Raw genomic sequence first — 17373 nt, 5'->3', positions numbered from 1 at the left:
TTATAGAGGATGGACGCGGCCTAGCGGTGCTCGGAGCCTCTCGGAGCCCGCTGGGCTCAACCATGGCGAGTAGCGCGCGGTGCCGCCGGGCCCGGGCGGCGTGGGAGGTGTCCGAGTCCGAACCCGAGGCTGAGCCCGAACCTGAGGCTAAACCTGAATGTCACGGTCCCAGCGCAGCCCCGGCAGGTTCTCCTCGGGCGGCAGCCGCCGTACGGCCCAAGCGGCGGAGGGCGGCTGGGGAGGCCGAGGCCCGGAGGAGGGAGAGACGGCGGCAGAAGGAGCGGGAGGCGCAGGAGAAGCGGGAGGCGGCGGCGACATGGCGGCTGCTGAGACCGGAGCGGTGTCTGCGGCTCCTGGAGGTGTGCGTGGATCCAGGTGGGCTGCGGGGGCTGCAGGGGGCAGCCAGGGGCTCGATGAGCGGCTCCCGGCCCGGCCAACACCCCTCAGTCACCTGCTGGTGGGGTTACATCGTGCTGGGCTGCAGCAGCACCGTTACTGTTAGCACAGATAAATAGCCTTGTTTCTCATGCCAGGCCCAACCTTTATCTCTCCACAGGTTTCCTTGAAGATCCTGCTTCAGATATTTGGATCGAGGCTTTGAGTTCATTGGACTGTAAACATTCCTTTGAGCCTCAGGCGATTCCCTGCAGCATAACCTGGAGGAGAAACATGCCGAGTGTCCCATCTGCCCCAGTGAGGCCTCATCTTCTCTGTTGTAAATGTAACTTGACAGTAGATGTCTGTGGGGAGAAAGCTTTGACTTGGTTTTCATGCTGGGCACTGCTAGCAACAGCCATAGCAGACTTTCCTTCCACATGATATCATATGGTATGGAGTATCCCTTTGGCCACTTCAGGTCAGCTGTCCTTATTTTGTCTCCTCTTCCTCCTCTGTCCCCCTCACTGGCAGGACAGTAGGAGAAGCTGAGAATACTAAAACATCCTGGTGTCCTCTATACAAAACTACTCAGCAACATCTGGAAACATCCGTGTGTTATCAGCATTGTTCTTCTAAAACCAAAACAGAGCATCATTTCAGACACAGTGAATTAAAATAACTCTGTCCCAGCTGAATCTAATATGGCCTTGTGGGTGTTAGAGCCCCTGAAAGCACAGGCACTGTGTATGTGGAGACATGTTGGATGCTGCATGTGTTGGAAATTATTTCTTCTTCTCTAGGATGAGTGTGTGGTGAAAACTGAAGAGGAGAAGGAGGTGTTGGTTTTGCTGGAACCAGCAGATTTTCTAAAGCGCCTCTATTCCCTAACCCAGGTAATGTAGATCTCTGAGCCAGACCTGTGCAGAGTGCCAGGTGAACATGGGAGGCACGGGAGGGTTCATTCATAACTACCATTGCTCCACCTTGAAACCAAAGCTGTGTTTGAGAGTGCAGCAATAGTCTCTAGGGATAATGTGCAGGCATCTGCCGTTAAACCAACTACAGAATTCAGAGGAGGATCAGGCAGGCCAGACTTATCTTTCCTCGTGTTTAGCTTTTCCCTTTTCATTGTGCTTATAAAATATGTGCTTGAAAGAAACAATCAAAGCAAGCAGTTCTTAGAAATGCTTGCATTTGGAAGCAGAGAATTTAATGGTCAGTTCATGCGCGTGCAATCATGCATTAATTTATTTATATCTATCTAGGCAGCCTGTGCTCCTGCCCTGAGAAGTTCAGAGGCCACCCAGAGCAGTCTGAGAATAGAGAAGGAGAGTCTAGAATAGCCAGTGCCTGTGAGAAGGTCAGTGCTAAAGCTCCAGGGAGAAAGGTGTGCCAGAAAAACAAGAACTGGCAGAAGTGGCACGCTGTGCCTGCCCTAGGGCAGCACTCTCAGCTGCAGTCTGAGACTGGCTGCTGCCAGCTTCTAGTGCCTGAAAGTCCCCCACTGTCCAGCCAGAGATAGGGAGGGTTTGTTTCATAGAGGAAAACTGCTACAGACTTGGGTGTGATTTGTCTTGCTTCAGACTTTTGCCTCGTCAGGGAGTCAACCTGACCTGAACCAAGTGTTACCTTTGGCCAGCCTGGAGGGCTCCTCCACCAAATCCTACAGCCTGGCTGTCGTTGGGCTGGATGCCTACAGGTGCGACATGCTGGGGGCATGTGGGGAGTTTGCCATGGGTGGAAAGAAGCATCTGTGCAGGAGGGAGGTGTCTGGGGCTGAGCTGCTGAGCTTGGTGCCAGCATGGGCTGTAAATCACAAGGTCTGTGCTCAAGACGACTTCAGTTTTACTGTCTTATAGGTATACTTTGCAGATCAATTTAGAGCAGGATTTTGTAGTTAGAAGGTGTTTGTGGGTAAGACAACACTCAGGACCAGGCAGAGGGATGCAGTGATGCAGCTCTTGCTGCACTGCCCTGTGCACCAAGCAGGGCTGCAGTGCCTTTCTGTTCTCAGCAAGGTGTGCAGCTCACGAAGTGAGATGTTCAGTGCCTGAAGCCCTTTTCTTGTTCCTGGAATGTATCATTCACATGTTGCTCCCAGTGCCTGAGTGCTTCCTGTCCATGCACATGCACAGCAGAGGAATTTCCTCTTCATAGTGATAGCATGATCATGCAGATTCCCCCACATCAACTCAGCTGCAGTAGCTGGGTCTGTCCTGCCCTGTCTAGAATGTTTCCCAAGGGAGTGGGAATGTTTCCTCTTTATCAGACAGCCCGAGGTGTGAATATGCAATGCATATGTGTGAGCTGTGTGTCTTACTTATAGGTGTAACCAGGAGCAAAACAGGTGGCATTCACTGAGCCCTGGAGAGCAGAGTCCCATATCCCAGCCTGGCCCAGAGCTGTTCATGACTCAGCAGGAAATACTGGAGGTAGAATTTCTCATGCCCCTTAAAGTTTTATGTTACTTGTGATTGAACTGTATGGAAAAGGCTCCCACCAGTGTGCCCTTCTGCATAATGAATGCTTGACAAGGAAAGCGATGGCTTGCTTGGATCAAGTTGCATCCACATGCATGCTCCCTCACCCTTACCCTGACCATGGGTTTGAGCCTTTTGTTTGGATCTGATCCTACCTCCCAGCCCCCCAAAAAGCTGCTTAGTTAGCTGTGGAAGACTCTGTTGGTTCTCATTCAGGTCTCTTCCTTGCAAAGCCCGTGTCACTCAACAGAGCAGAAGCACTACTTGTGGCACCACAGCCATCACAAACTAGGTCAAACAGGACATAAACGCTTACTTGATATCCCTCAAACTAAATTCCTGCCCTGCCTGGATATGCCCCAAAGAGGGGTGATGACCCACTGGCTTACTGGGAGCTAAGAAGGATGAGCAGGCTTTAGAACTCTTCTGTGTAAATAGAGCTCATGCAGTCAGCCTGGCCTCCCTCTCCTCCCAGCCCATCTTTATCCTGCTGAAGGATGAGGTGTACCTTTGTTCTCCTTGCTCCTATCTCTGAGTGCTTTGCATGGTCAGAGCTGACAGCAGCACTGCTGGCTGAAGTTGGAGCATGCTTATGAAGGAGGATGAAGGCCCCAGGTTGTCCTGGCCCTCCTGACCCTGTTTCTGTCCCACTGATTGGTGTTTGACATGCTTAACCACTGTCATTTCTCTTCTAGGCACAGGTGGTGCTCCAGCTGTGGGGTAACATTGATGTACAGCTCCTAGATACATGGCAGGAATTTGGTGAGCACGTCTCTGCACTGACAAAAGCAATAGCAAGGCGCCCATACAAGTGAGTTGTATTGCTGGATTGGACAATTTCAAAGCCCAGAGCTTTGGAACACCTCACTAGAAGCTACAGGAATGCTTATCAGTATCTGCCAGTCTGTTCTGGTCCATGTTAGGACTCAGACTAGATCGTTTTCAGTCCTTTATGTTGCTGGAAATCAACTAATCCTACAGTGGATGCAGTTGTGATTCAGTGTGAAGAATGGAGAGAAAACAAGAACCTTAGGGAAACCTTTTCAGCTTTCCAGGGAAGGAAAGAAAATGTTGAGTAAAACATGTTAGTTCTGAAGAGAGAGGTTTTAGAAGGAAGCCCACTGTCTAATGCTAGGGGTAGGCTGCAGCATCTGGAATCCACAGGCCTGTTCTCTGTGCACACACAGTTCCCTGGTCTTGCTCTTAGCAGTCTGTCTTTCTGTAGGAGTCAGCTGGAGATGCAGGAATTGTCTTTCTGCACGGCTGGGGTCTCGGGCAAGGGGTTGCGAGTGGAGAAGGACGGCACAGGGCTATGGCAGGTGTGGAAGAGACAAATCGAGCAGTTTAACAGAGTCAGCCCTGCTACAGCAACAGCAATAGCAGAAGCATATCCTTCCCCTGGCCTCCTGGTGCAGGTAAGTCCTCAAATCGCTTGGTATCCTGTTAAAATCTTGCTGCAAGGAGGATGATGGCAGTGAGGGGTTTTCTCACTTAGAGGTCTTTGTTGATGGAACAAACAAATCCTGAGTGTGAAATCAGCTCTCCAGAAAGGTGAGGGTGGCTGTTTGACTTAAGCCATTTTGTTTCAGTACCAGCTACTTACTCCTGGCCTTTCCAGGCCTCTTTGCCTTCATTTCACCAAGCAGAATCAGCTCAAAGAGTATTTGCATTTTTGTTTGCCCATCCCAGGCAGGGCAGTTAAGGGTCTGTTGTATGCATCCCATCTTCTGTATTCAACATGGCTTGTCCATCAGCTCTGCTTTTTTGTTTGAGGTGGGTGATGTTACAGGTGGCTGCCATTACAGTTGGACAATTGAATTGCTCCCTAGCAGAACACGTGTGTTGGCCCTGGAGTAGCACAGGACATCCAAGCTGTCTTTATGCTACTGGTGACAGTGAGCAGTCCAAACCTTTCCTAGCTCTTTGTATGACCATACAGGGAGCTGACCTGGCTCTCCCTCTCCCTGTTCCTGGAGGATCAGGATTAGAAAAGGATGCCATCTGACCCTTCTGACAGCAGCTCAGCCATTTTAAGAAGACAGATTTTTTTGCCAACAAGCACTTGTTTCCATTCGGGGCGAGCATGAATCACTTAAGCTGTTTCCATTAGATCAGAAACTGACAGAACTTTTTTTCTTCTTTTCAGTATCAGTCTTACATGGTCAAATATTCTCTTGTACTTCTGGAGCTTTGATCTCTGCCCCTAGCATACCCTCTTCAGAAGAAATGCCACCTCCTTATATACTGAAGGGGAAACACACAAATCAGAAAGGTGTGTGAGGCCTGCTTGCAAGTTGTAGATCTTCATTCTTCTGAGTTTTATCCTCTGATGCCTGTGTGTTTGGGTGAATGTTTAGTCAGGGATCCTCACTGCAAGGATGGGATTGAGCCTCAGTGGAGAGTAGGGTTTTCTCTTAGAGCGTCCATGTTAACTGCTTCATTCTTGTGTGTGCTTGAAGGCCTATGAAAGGTGCAGCACAGAAGATGAGAGACTACAGCTCCTGAGTAACATCCCTGTGAAATCAGACATCAGTGGGAAGGACCAACGTGTTGGGCCAGACTTATCCCGCCGCATCTATCTCTTCATGGTTTCCACCAACCCTGACCTTATCCTGGACCTGACTGTATAGTGGGATTGGAAGCCACTTCAGTCAGCCTCGGTATTTTCTTCTGCTCAACTCAGCAGTTGCTGAGCTGCTTCTGGCAAGGCAAAACTGCTGGGAGCTCAACCTGTGGAAGCAGCTGGTTCTGTTTCAGAATAGACTTGCACATCAATAAATGTCTTGTTATAAATGCTTTCTTCAGCACCTTGGCTCTCCTTTCCTCTTTTACCTGCCCCAGCTTTATATCTTTCTGGCTGTCTCCTTAAAGAGTTAAGCGTGTTTAGAGCAGGAGCTCCAAGTCTTAGTGGGTTGGTTCCTCTGCTGAGATAACTGTGTGGTAAGTCTGTGCTGCCTGTCAGGTATATTGCTGAATGAGCCAAATACTTCGTGCAGTGTCCTGACTTTTAATGTCCTGCTGCCTGCTGATTCTTTGGTCCTGTTATTGTAGGTCCTGCTTGTGGTTTCTTCAGGCTGGTGGGTCCTGCTGGACTTGCTTAGAAAAACGTTCATCAACTGTCAAAGCCAGCTGGCCAGAGAGAAACCACAGCCTGGGGTACATGGAGCTCAAGGCAGGGAAGGCTGTTGGCTAAGCTCCCAACACAAGAAAATGTCAGATAAGCTCCAGAAAACTCCATGTGAAACAATAGGTTAGGGTGGGATTCTCTTTTGCTAAAGCAAATGTTGAGCTTCTTATTTGGACGTAGCTGCAATAGGGGCAGTAGGGATCAGGAACCCTATAACTCTGAGGATTTGGTAATGCTGATTGTGGTACTTCACAGTGACACAGAAACCCCTTGAGCTTCTTCTCATTAAATACAGCTTGCTTGCTCTAAGTGACACCAACCAGTGCTGTGAAGGTGGGAGGGCACCCTCAAGAATAAAGCTCCTCCTTGCCAGTGATTCTTCTGCTTCCATCTGCTAACGCTTGAATTAGTTCCTGGGAGGAGAAATCCAGCAGGGCTGTTTTTCCTGGCGGGAGCGCTGCTACAGATGGGTTGACAGAGAGCCTGTCCTATTTAATTAAGGTTCCCATTCAAAGCCTGTAAACAGAGCAGCAAGAGCCATCTTTGCTTAAAGACTCACGATGTGGGAAGGAAGGGAACAGTCATGGGGAGCAAACTGCATGTGGAGCAAAAAGCTTTGCATGAAGCCTTTGCAGCTCCATAATGACCAGCAGAAAAGGCAGCAGGTGGCTACTTGTGTTCCCAGTTGCAGTGCTGGGAGGGAACCTGTGAAGGGCACAAGCTGAAGGGCATTTCGTATCACACTTATTTCAACACTCTCCCATTTTGCAATAACCTTTGCACATGGCTGATGGCACCAGCTTAAATCATCTGTAAATGTACCACTCACCGGAAGAGAGTTCAAAGGGCACAGAAAAACATCCTGAAAAGCAGTGATGTGTTCATTTAAGGACTCATAATTATGCTGGCACACAGTACTGCAGGAGGAAAGACTGCAGGGGATTGCAACAGTGTGCTGCCATAGCACTGTGCTCCTCCCTGCCCACTTGATCTCACAGCAGCTTCTTCAGCACTGAGGGGCAGGAGGGGAAGCTGGACTGCCAGATGTGGCCATTTAAAGGGCCTCCAGCTGCATTGGCTGTGTGCTGGGTCCCCTGACAGGGCAATGGAAGCTGGCAAGAAGCACCACTCACGTACCTGATCCCTCAGCACGCAGCCAGTGCTTGTGGCCTAATCCACAAGGAGCGGCTAAAATGCTTTTCCTTCCTCTTTCCTGTCTGAAATCTTAGGGCAGCTCAAATATGAGAAAGTAGGAAGGCTCTCTCCTGTGTGCCATTTGCTGGCAGTGCTGCCAGGCCACTGCTGGATTACTCAGTGTTCCAGGCTCCAGTCCAGCATTGCTTCTCAGCACGTACAAGAAGGAGCCAGCTGTAGGCAGCACATAAATCTCAGTTAGCGGCTGTCCTGCGCACACAAACTGCTCTGACTTTCTGTCTCTGGGGTGGGTATTTGGGGCTGTTTGAAAGTAAATTGTCAGAACACACACGTTAATAAAGCACTGCAGCCTTCTCTTCCTGTTTGCAGCCACAAGTGCCAGTGTGGCGCTGCTGGAGCTCCATCCAGGCCTGGCTCTGATGTTCCATGTGGCAGAGGCAAGGTAACTTCCTTTACCCCACCTAGATCTGACAAACAAATGCTGCATTTAAAACATCCTTTCCAGGCTGCTGGCTGTACTTGCATGGCTATTTTTGACAAGCACATTCAGATTCTTGCCTTTAAAGATCCTAAGAGGAATGAAAGGCAGTTTATGTTTTTATTATTACAGTTTAATACAGTCTTTGATACAGGAGAAGCAGCAGTAGCCAACATGCAAAGCAATTAAAGTCATGGAGGGGGTGTTCAAGAAAGATCACTACCAGTTCAACTCTCTTAAGTAACTGCTCTTTCACAAGTGGCACAGGTGCATCTCTCCAAATACATTTCCCTAAGTGCTGCAGTTCAATCATGCTCCGCAGTGCGATGAATTCATTGCAGATACCAAACCAATGCACAACAGTTAGGAGGGAGGGGGAGGCTGGTCTTTCCTTTTGTCCTCTGATGAATGGATTTAAGTTTGCAAGAAGTGTGCTTTGAGATAGAGAAGCCACCTTAAATCTCACCTCTGCTGACAGTCTGCAGCAAAGAGAGGTTCTTCAGAGAGAGGTGAGGGCTTTCATATCACCAGGAGATTAACTTCAGGTATTTGGCTGCAGTTTATGTATTTCACAGAGCTGATACCTCTTTGGGTCAACAGGTATTTTCAATGCAAGTGATGAATGTTCAGGCTAAAGATTCCAACCAGCACAAGAGAAATCTTCATAAACAGGTAGAAACAGATGTCCCCATGAAGAAACAGGTGCGTCAGGCCTGGGCTGCCCTCACAGACAGGGCAACAAAACCCCACCCCACTCCCTCAAAGCAGTTTGTCTGAAGAAACATCACGTCCTCCTGCACCTCTTCCTTTGGCAGGCCTCTGCGTCCGAGCCACAGGAGCTATCTGAGTCGCTTCCTGATGACGAGGAAGAAGGCTTCGATGTGCTACAGTTCATGCTCAAGACCCAGCCCAGTTTGTTGTGTAGCACTTGCTTGAGTCCTGGTGGCAACGGCAGCACCTCCAGCGTGTCCACATAGTCAGGCAGGAGCTGGCGCAGGCGGTAGCAGCACAGGTACTGCAGAGACGTGTAGCTGGCACAGGAGCGGATCACCTTCATGCTGCTCTTGGCTGCTGTCGAACACACCATGGGGTAGAACTTCTTGTTCTGCAGCTTTGTAGCTGCAACCCCTGCAGGGGACAGCATTGAGGATTCACATCAGTTTTGCAGAGGTGATCTCACTCCTCCCACCCACCCTGAGCTCCACAAAGCTGTCAGAAAACACTTGGAAAACCTTTTGTAATCCAAATCTGTTAAACAAATGTAACCTTTGCCCCGCTCACTTCACGTCTTGATCTTTCATTTGCCACTATTTTCTCCTGCAGCCCAGCTGCCACCAAACTTGGAGCTCAGCTAAAGCTGCAGTGCTCCCCTATTCTGCCTCTGTGCCTGATGGCCGCTGCAGCTGCCCTTACTTACCTATGCACTTGCGGTTTTTGAAGAAGGTGAGTGTTCCATGCCACGTGTCCAAATGCACCCCGATGATGGAGCCCTGGCCAAACCTCGAGGAGAAGTTTGTCTTGTCACCCTTGTGATGCAGCAGTCCTTAAAACAACACACCTTGCATTCAGTGGGAAGTCTGCGCTCCACAAATTCACCCCAACTCGCAGACATTTCCCTAAACCCGAGCACCTGTTGCTAACATTCCAGCTGTCCCCCCTCTAACACTGCATTACCTGTGTAGGAGAGTCCCCAGCTGTCCTCGTCCTTGCCCAGCAGGCTGCAGAAGGTGTGGCGGTATTTGTCCAGATTCACATCTGATGTCCCAATTCCCACCATCTGGTAAGCAAAGTCAAGAGGAAGAACACGAGCTTAACACCTGCAGGAGCTTCTAAAGCAACAAAACACAACTGAGACTCCACCTCTAAGTCTCTCCTCCTTCACTAAGCACAGCCCAACAAGTCAGAGGTTCCTGTGAAGCTGGGCTGAAGTTCTCTGTTGAAAGGTTTGGCCAGCGCTGCATTACAGTGCCCAGGAGCCAGACCATGAGGTGCAGCCTTAGCAGAGCCAAGGGAACTAACAGGGCTGTGGCCTGCATTAATGGTAAAGCTGGGCTGTGGCCACAAGCCACAGAGCAGTGCCACAGCTGTACACACACCAGCCCCGCAGGGGTGAAGCTCCAGGGGCAGGAAGTGACCGTGCTGAGCAGCACACACCCCAGCACACACAGCAGAACTGCCAACCACAGCCTGCCTGTATGCTTCCCCAGGCTGAGGACAAGCACCAGCATGGCCTAACCAGAGTCCTTGTTAAGTTTATTGCTGGTGATGTACATGGAAGCAGGAAAATCAGGTTCTAGTCGCAATTCCTTTGACGGTGGCATAAAACTGTTTATCCTTCCAGCTTCAGTTTTCTTACTGCTAAGTGAGGATGCCAAGATGAAACACCGAAGGAAGTCTGCTGTCCCATTTAGAGAATACAGGGCATTTCTAAGTGCCCATAAGCAACTTGGTTCTACGTACCATATCTGTGCCATACACTGGAGAGGTCATCTTGATTTCCCAAAAATGCTGCCCATCTGCCAGCTCCTTGTTGCCCCGGATAGCTGCGGTGCCACAGCTGTACTCCATGTGGAAGTTCACCTTGCGGTTGTCACAGGTCAGCAGAGTGGCCGTCGACTTATTCAGGTCATCCCATACCCAGTCAAAATCTGGTTAGGAAGGACATGAGGGATAAGGGTGGACAAAGGCCCTCAGGGAGCTATTCCCGAGCCAAATGCAGATGAACAATTGTTATGAGGGCCCATCAAGTGCTACAACAATTCTGCCATGCTCCGGGGCTTTCTCAGCCAGCCCAGACCTGCTCTTTGCCTGCCTTTCCTGTCTACTCTGAAGAAACCCTGCTGCACACCCAAGTACCCTGCCAGCTGCACTGAGGATCAGCATTAATAGGGTTGTGGCCACAGCAGCTGACTTTCCTGATGGCCTCAGCTGGATTTGAACTCAAGTCTCCAGAGGTGAACCCTGACGCATTAACAAGTTCAGCACTCAGCCCTGGGAACACAACCAAAGACACGTGCTTATAATCTTCCTAAAGGCTACGTGGCCTTGAGACGTAAACAAAGGAGCATCAGGTGCTGGCCCCACGGAACAGTGATCCATGCGGAGGTACAGCCTGTGCCTCCAGGGCAGGACTGCTCCCACCTTGCACCCCAAAGGACACTGAAAGCTGCTCTGGGAGCCTTTTCCTTACACTCATCCTCCTCGCCACACTGGCAGTCCTTGACATGGTGGAGGGCATGCAGGCTGGAGCAGTAGGGAGCTTCACTCTGGTTCTCACAGTTGCAGTAGGACTCTCCTGTCACAGGGATGGCACTCGGGATGGAGGGTGAGAGGGTGGAAAACTCCGGCTCCGAATCTGAGTCACTGTGCTACAACAGAAAGCAGAGGAACGTTACTGCCAAGTGACCCCAGATTGCAGAGCTGCGTGGGGACATCCTCAAGCTCATGCCAGAGCCAGCACAGCTGTGTTGTGCCCCAGCCTGGCCTGCCATGCAGGAGGGTGAAGGGCTGAGCCACTCTAACTGCCCCGTGTGGATGCAGTGTGTCCTTTGTGCCTTCACAGCTTCTAAGTATCAAAGAAGTGGGGAGGGGTGCAAGAAGCCCCACATTACAGCCTGGGGGAACACAGCAGCTGCCCCTGTTTCACCACACAGCCTCTTATCAGTCTCGTTGTGGTATGGCCAGCTGTGCACCTACCTGCCCATCGGAGTCATAGCCCCAGCCTCGTGCCCCTGTGGCCAAAGCAAGTGCCCGGCTGTCAGCCTCACGGCGCACCCCGCTCAGGACGAAGTGCCAGGCCCTGCTGCTCCGCGTGCGTCGTGCCATGGTGTTCCGGGAGAGGTAGGCTGTGGGGGTGAGGACATGAGGTTACACTGCCTGTATGGCTCTTTTCCCCCCAAACTCTGCTCACGTTCTGCCCTCCACAAGAAGCAGCCTTGAGCTGCATGGCACCGTACTCACCGACAGCATACCAGCACAATGCTCATCTGATGGGCAGGACAGCAGGATAAGATCCTCCCACACTATGAACCTCTCCAAACTTTCCTCTTAATTCCCACGTATGCCCAGCAATAACAGCATCCCTGCGCTGCTCTGTCAGCTGAGCTGCTGTGTCTGCTGCACTCTGAGCAGCCGCCTGCTTGGAGCATGCTTTGCTACCAGCACAGAACAACAGACAACTTTCTGTTTGTTGGCAGGAAAGCGGGTCTGTCCTGCTCTGCCTCCGTGTCCCAATCCAGACAAGGGATATTATGCAGCCCACATTTCCACAGGCTCCTTCCCACCCCGACAGGCCAAACCAGCTCAGTCGCAATGAACCAGGCTCCCTTTCGTTCTCCCTGCAGTTTCCCTTTGCAGCACTGAACTCCCCACAGCCAACCCTGCAGCGCTGCCTCCTGCTGCCTCCCGCACCCACCCCCCCGGCTCAGCCCCATCGCAGCCGCTCACAGCCCGCCCCACCCGCGGACACGGGGCTCGTGTTCGTGGTGTCCCCGTGTTCCCCCCTGCAGCCCCATAGGAACAGCCAGGCCCAGGCCCAGCCTCACCACAGGCCGCGCCGCCTCCCGGCCTCCGCTCCCCGTGCTGAGCCGCGCTCAGGCCGCAGCGCTCAGAGCCCCGCAGCCCCACGGGCTCCAGCCCCGCTCCGTCCCATTCCCGGTCCCAGCCCCGGTCCCGCTCCCACTTACCGGCCCTATCCCGGGCCTCACTCCGGGCCCAGCTCGGCCCAGCCCGGCCCGGCCCCGACCTACTTTCCCCTCCCGGGACATAAACAATCCGCTCCGAGCACCGCCCCCCCCAAGCTTCCTATTGGCTACTGCTGCACGAATCTGCCTTGCAATTGGCTGAGAGCCCTGCCGCTCAAGGCTGAGGGACAAGTATTGGGGTGTGCCTGCGGAGTGTTGGACGCCATTGGTCAGACTGCTTGTCAATCTCAGAGGAGCGGCGCTATTGGGTGAGAAAGCACAGACTCTATTGGCTGCTGCGAGTGGGAGGGGAGCGGCTGTGACTGGTCGCGAGTTCCGTGTGGGCGGGTCTTTAGAAAGGGCGCGGTCCGCCATTGGAGGCGGAGCCTGTCAGTCTGAGGGGGCGGGGCTTAACCGGCGAAAGGCGGAAGAGGGTTGCGCCGCGCGGCAGCATGGAGGAGGTGATGGCGGCGGGTGAGCGGAGCGGGGCTGCGGGCGGGGCCGGGCGATCGGCGCCGGATCCAGGCGGTGCCGGGGCCCGGTGCGGGCCTGGTTCGGCCGCTTCCCGGTGGCAGCCTCGGGGCTGGGCCTGGTGTCGCCGTTGCCATGTCCCTCCCGCTCCCAACCTCCCGTTCCCGGTCCCCTCGCTCCCTTACCCGCAGTGGAGGCCCTGATGATGTCCGCCGTGCTGGGAGCGGGCTCCATGGTGCCGGTTCGATGCCGGTTCGATGCCGGTTCTGCGGTGTTGCCCGGCACGGGTTGGGCCGGTGACTCAACCGGTGACGGGGCGCTCGGGAACGCGGTCCCGTCCGGTTCCCCGCTCTGAGCTGCTCCAGGACCGCGGGGAAATGGGCCCCGTGCGGGCGGACACGGTAAAAGCGGAGCTCAAGGCCCAGAGCAGCGCGGGATGGAGCGGGGAAGCTCCCGGCCCATCCCGTTCATTGCCGGTCATAACGGAGCCCCGCTGGCGCCCATCGCTGCGCAGCCCGAGAGCTGAGCTCATGGCCGAGCTCTCCCTCTGCTCCTCGGGCAGCCAAAGCGCTCTGTGCCTTTGTACCCGTCTCCATTTTACCCCCCTGTGGTGCAAGTGGTCGAAGTGCCGCTCTGCTACACAGGGCTCGAATCCCAGGGGTTGGACTCGATGATCTCTAAGGTCCCTTCCAACCCGACGAGGCTGTGATACTGTGATACTGTGATACTATGATTTCGCTGCTCAGAAGGGGGCTCTGATGTCTGTCCCTGCTCTTCTTCCTCCCAGAGAGAAGCAACCTGGGCGCTGTGCAGCACATCGTGCTGGTGCTCTCTGGGAAGGGCGGCGTGGGGAAGAGCACCATCAGCACGGAGCTGGCGCTGTCACTGCGCCACTCGGGCAAGAAGGTGAGTGAAGGGCAGGGTGGGACGCTGAGCTTCAGCTGCTCCTTCCCACATCACCCCCCACATGATCCTCCTTGTCCTCCGTGCCACCCGTGTACATAAAGATCCCTTGTCAATGGGCTGTGCTTCCTTGATGGAGAAGAGTCCAACACAGCTAACAGGGCGGTTCCTTTCCCCTTTATCCAGGAGACTAATGCTGTCTAAAACTTCCTTTGTTGTTATTTTTGAGACCAGGATGCTGAGAAATGACTTGCTGGGTTTGTGTGGTGACAGACACAAGCTCCTTTGTGGAGTGAGGTGGGCGAGCTTGAAGGACACAGTGGTGGTTCAGGCACAAAGGGCACCCGTGGGCACGAGGCAGGGCTGGTTTCTAGGACTTCATAGGGGTTCTATGGAGCCAATCCCTCTGAGGTTCTGATGGGAATAAATCCCTTTGGAGATGCTTCCTTGGTGGGAAGGAGGGTTGGGATGGCAGTCAAAACTTGAAGCAACGTTTTGAGGTTGTGCTTCAAACCTGATGCTTTGGTTCTTGGCCCAGTGGAGAATGCTGCCTCTTCTTGTTTGGGGAGGAAGCAGAGCTGGCGGCTGTGGTTGTGCTCAGGCCCATCTGAATGGCTTTGCTTTGTCACTGCAGGTTGGGATCCTGGATGTGGACCTGTGCGGCCCCAGCATACCCCGCATGTTCAAGGTGCAGGGCAATGACGTGCACCAGTGTGACGCCGGCTGGGTGCCGGTCTATGTGGACCAGGAGAAAAGCATCTCACTGATGTCCATTGGATTCCTGCTGGAGAAGCCAGATGATGCTGTGGTGTGGAGAGGACCCAAGAAAAATGGTACAGTTATATTTCAATGTTAGTAATGTCCTTCCAAATACCCTTGTAGGCGATTCTGGCTCCTGCCATGGGCGAGTCATTCTTTGGGGTGTGAGCCTTGTTCTGTGGGTCTGTTTTCCCTGAGTTGGGTTCAGATGGCGCATCTTTTGGTTTTGTAGCTTTGATAAAACAATTTGTTGCTGATGTGGCCTGGGGAGAACTGGATTTCCTCATTGTGGACACGCCTCCGGGTACCTCTGATGAACACATCTCCACAGTGGAGGCCCTGCGGCACTACAAGCCTCTGGGAGCAATCCTAGTCACAACACCTCAGGTAGGTGCTGGTGCTGAGCTGGATTGTGCTTTCTGGGCACAGTTAGTGGGGGACTTTGCACCCCCAGATAATGCTATCACCCGCCCTCTAGGACAACCTCTATGTGCAGTTCCTCTATGTGGAGGACTTGATCCAAGCTATGGCCAGCAATAGCAAGAGAGCATCTCCTAGTCCTCACCACCAACATTCCTGCATGTCTTGTGTTTATGCACGTTCCTGCTGCAGACAGACATGTAGACAGACAGACCCCTCTGACCTTACCTGTTCTCCCTGCAGGCAGTGTCTGTGGGAGACGTGAGGCGAGAGCTGACGTTCTGCAAGAAGACGGGCTTGCGAGTTCTTGGCATTGTTGAGAACATGAGTGGTTTCGTTTGCCCGCACTGCTCGGTGAGTTTATTGGTTGGTCTATTTTGGGTTCTTGTTCGTGTCTGGGTATCACACACTGCAGTGCCTCAGGTGGAAAATCAGTGAAATGCCACAAGGATGCCTTGAAGCTGGGAGATGAGAAGCTGCTGTGTGAGGTCTGGAAGAAGCCATTGGTTCTTTCTGAAATAGAGCTGGGAGAAGGCAGGGGCAAAGTTGGTCCTTCGTGGCAGGAAGGTGGATGGGAGCTGGTACTTCTGTATGCAAACAATGCCAGCCCTGTTGCTCAGATCTCTCTGCTGAGGTTTATGACTCGCTGCTGTTTTCTTCCTCCTTCAGGAGTGCACAAACATCTTTTCCAAAGGGGGAGGTGAAGAGCTGGCCAAACATGCTGGGGTCCCCTTTCTAGGTGAGTGGACTCTGGAGCAGAGTCTTCCTTGGTGACTTCTTGTGTGGTGCTATGGGAGTGCTTGAGGGGCGCAGTCTGTCACCAGGACAGGTGGGCTGTGCTCTTAGTCCCTGTGAGCCCCTGAAGGTAGTCAGGTCAGAAGCAGGGTGAAGTTGCTTTATACCATCCATACTGGACATAGTGGGCATCCAGTCCCACTGGAGCAGAGGCAGTGATGAGCAGGGCCTCCTCTGGCTGTTAACATTGTGGTGACAAGCAACCAAGTCTGAAGCCACCCAGACCTCCTGAAATGCCCTGAAGAATGGGGGCAGGGGGGTGAACCCTGCCCTATGGATGGGGCTGGGAGCAGAGCAGGAGAGAGTCTCATGAAGAACCATGGTCTGGTGGTATTTCAGAACCAGAGAGAGGTGAGAATTAATTGCTGGAGGGCATGGTGAGAGTGGTGGTTGTCTTTTCCTATTGCTGCTCCTGGAGATGCCTCTGGCAGGAGTTCTTCCTTCAGTCCTCAGTCAAAGCCTTTGCCTTGTGATGAACAAGCAACCACACTTCTCTCTCCTCCTCTCCCTCAGGATCTGTCCCTCTGGATCCCCAACTCAGCCAGAGCTTGGAGGAAGGCAGAGACTTCATCCAGGAGTTTCCCAAAAGCTCTGCCTTCCCTGCCTTGACTCGTATCGCCCAGCAGATCCTGGATGGCGCATTGCAGCGGAGCTCCTGAGCAGTGATTTGGGCTGGGCTCTTACCTGGCAGCACCACCAGCAGCACTTGCTGGTGTGGAAGAGGATGCAGAAGCTGTTGAACTATGGAGCTGTTACACCGGTGGATGATGGAGGGAGGAAGGAGCACAGCACTGGTCGCCTCTTTTGGCAACTTAGAAAGGGAAGTGCAGCTCTACCTCTTCGCATCCAAAGAGACTCTGCATGGGCGTTTCTGCTCACGCGGAGGATGCACAGCCTGGTTCTTGCCTTCTAAATGTGGCAGCACTCTGCCCACATGGTACAGTTGTTTTTAGCCCCCTCATGCAGTGCCTTCCTCTGCAACCAGCTATTGCACAGATACTGGTGGAGCTCTAGCTTGTTTCCCACCGCATCTCATGCTCTGCAGTGCTGCTAACAATGCCTGAATGCAGCTACACCGGCAAACATCATCAGTTGGGATGGATGTTCCCTCGCTGAGTTCAGATGGCACGAATCATCTGTATTGTAGCTCCACGTGCTGCTGCCTTCTGCTGCTTTCCTATTATGACACAATACAGTGCTTGGTCCAGCAGCTGGCAAGCTGGAGCTGGATGCTCTGGTGTGGGCCTGAGCCAAGCCAGCTCACTCTGAAATCTCTGATTGCTGGTACATGCGTTTGAGGTTCTGCATATGGTTCATGTGTCTTCAGGAAGCCTAGTATCCATTTGAAGCCTGCATCCTGCCCTACTGGAACCTTTTGTGATCTGCTGAGGGGTTGCTGTGACTCAGGAATGTTTTTTAAAGTTCCAGACAGTAAACATCTTTCTTAGAATGCAAGTCTATGAGTTAAGTTCTTTTCCATGGCTTTGGGCCTCATCGTAGCTGAGTCTTGGTATTAAAAGCACTTCAGATACATCTAAATGTTTCCTGCTTCTCCTGTGTTTCCTTGCTGGAGCTCAGCTATGGCTTTTCTCCAGCTTCCAGATCCTGCTGTTGCCTGGTCTAGTTGAAAGCTGGCCCTTGCTCACATCCTTTGCCACAGCCCTTCTCCACTCCCCTGGCACACATGGGGCTCCTGCAGCTCCCTGGCGGTTCCTGGCTCTCTGC

At 52.8% G+C, this 17373-nt stretch overlaps 3 protein-coding genes across 7 annotated transcripts; 2 read left to right on the top strand and 1 right to left on the bottom strand.

Annotated features, from left to right (window-relative positions):
* The first annotated feature begins 37 nt into the window (after nucleotides 1-37).
* EME2 (essential meiotic structure-specific endonuclease subunit 2) lies at nucleotides 38-5665 on the top strand. Of its 3 annotated transcripts, XR_001558412.2 has the most exons (9): nucleotides 38-375; nucleotides 557-693; nucleotides 1179-1271; nucleotides 1962-2077; nucleotides 2705-2810; nucleotides 3554-3669; nucleotides 4084-4273; nucleotides 5005-5130; nucleotides 5318-5434. XR_001558412.2 is itself a non-coding variant. In XM_015877215.2 (8 exons), exons 1-8 carry the CDS (start codon nucleotides 63-65, stop codon nucleotides 5486-5488), a joined length of 1242 nt encoding a protein of 413 aa, XP_015732701.1. In that variant the 5' UTR covers nucleotides 38-62; the 3' UTR covers nucleotides 5489-5665. The 3 variants fall into 3 exon arrangements, 2 of the variants coding, with proteins under 2 accessions (XP_015732701.1, XP_015732703.1); XM_015877215.2 differs by lacking the exon at nucleotides 5005-5130 and having other exon boundaries at nucleotides 5318-5665; XM_015877217.2 differs by lacking the exon at nucleotides 5005-5130 and having other exon boundaries at nucleotides 44-359; nucleotides 5318-5665.
* A 2054-nt stretch (nucleotides 5666-7719) lies between these two features.
* SPSB3 (splA/ryanodine receptor domain and SOCS box containing 3) lies at nucleotides 7720-13078 on the bottom strand. Of its 3 annotated transcripts, XM_032447724.1 has the most exons (8): nucleotides 12304-12381; nucleotides 11579-11772; nucleotides 11315-11463; nucleotides 10809-10986; nucleotides 10079-10266; nucleotides 9293-9395; nucleotides 9036-9161; nucleotides 7720-8746 (listed from the first exon to the last, which is right to left on the bottom strand). In XM_032447724.1, the coding sequence occupies exons 3-8, from the start codon at nucleotides 11441-11443 to the stop codon at nucleotides 8403-8405; spliced, it is 1068 nt and encodes a 355-aa protein (XP_032303615.1). In that variant the 5' UTR covers nucleotides 11444-11463; nucleotides 11579-11772; nucleotides 12304-12381; the 3' UTR covers nucleotides 7720-8402. The 3 variants fall into 3 exon arrangements, with proteins under 3 accessions (XP_032303615.1, XP_015732699.2, XP_032303614.1); XM_015877213.2 differs by lacking the exons at nucleotides 11579-11772; nucleotides 12304-12381 and adding an exon at nucleotides 12957-13078; XM_032447723.1 differs by lacking the exon at nucleotides 11579-11772 and having other exon boundaries at nucleotides 12304-12424.
* NUBP2 (nucleotide binding protein 2) lies at nucleotides 12694-17187 on the top strand. The gene is made up of 7 exons (XM_015877230.2): nucleotides 12694-12774; nucleotides 13559-13677; nucleotides 14309-14507; nucleotides 14666-14820; nucleotides 15097-15207; nucleotides 15523-15592; nucleotides 16162-17187. Exons 1-7 carry the CDS (start codon nucleotides 12753-12755, stop codon nucleotides 16305-16307), a joined length of 822 nt encoding a protein of 273 aa, XP_015732716.1. The 5' UTR covers nucleotides 12694-12752; the 3' UTR covers nucleotides 16308-17187.
* The last annotated feature ends 186 nt before the right edge of the window (nucleotides 17188-17373 follow it).

Source organism: Coturnix japonica, chromosome 14 (genome assembly GCF_001577835.2).
Source record: "Coturnix japonica isolate 7356 chromosome 14, Coturnix japonica 2.1, whole genome shotgun sequence".
Taxonomy (NCBI): Eukaryota; Metazoa; Chordata; class Aves; order Galliformes; family Phasianidae; genus Coturnix; species Coturnix japonica.
Note: the sequence above shows the minus strand (reverse complement) of the source record. Positions and strands in the feature narration are given on the sequence as shown.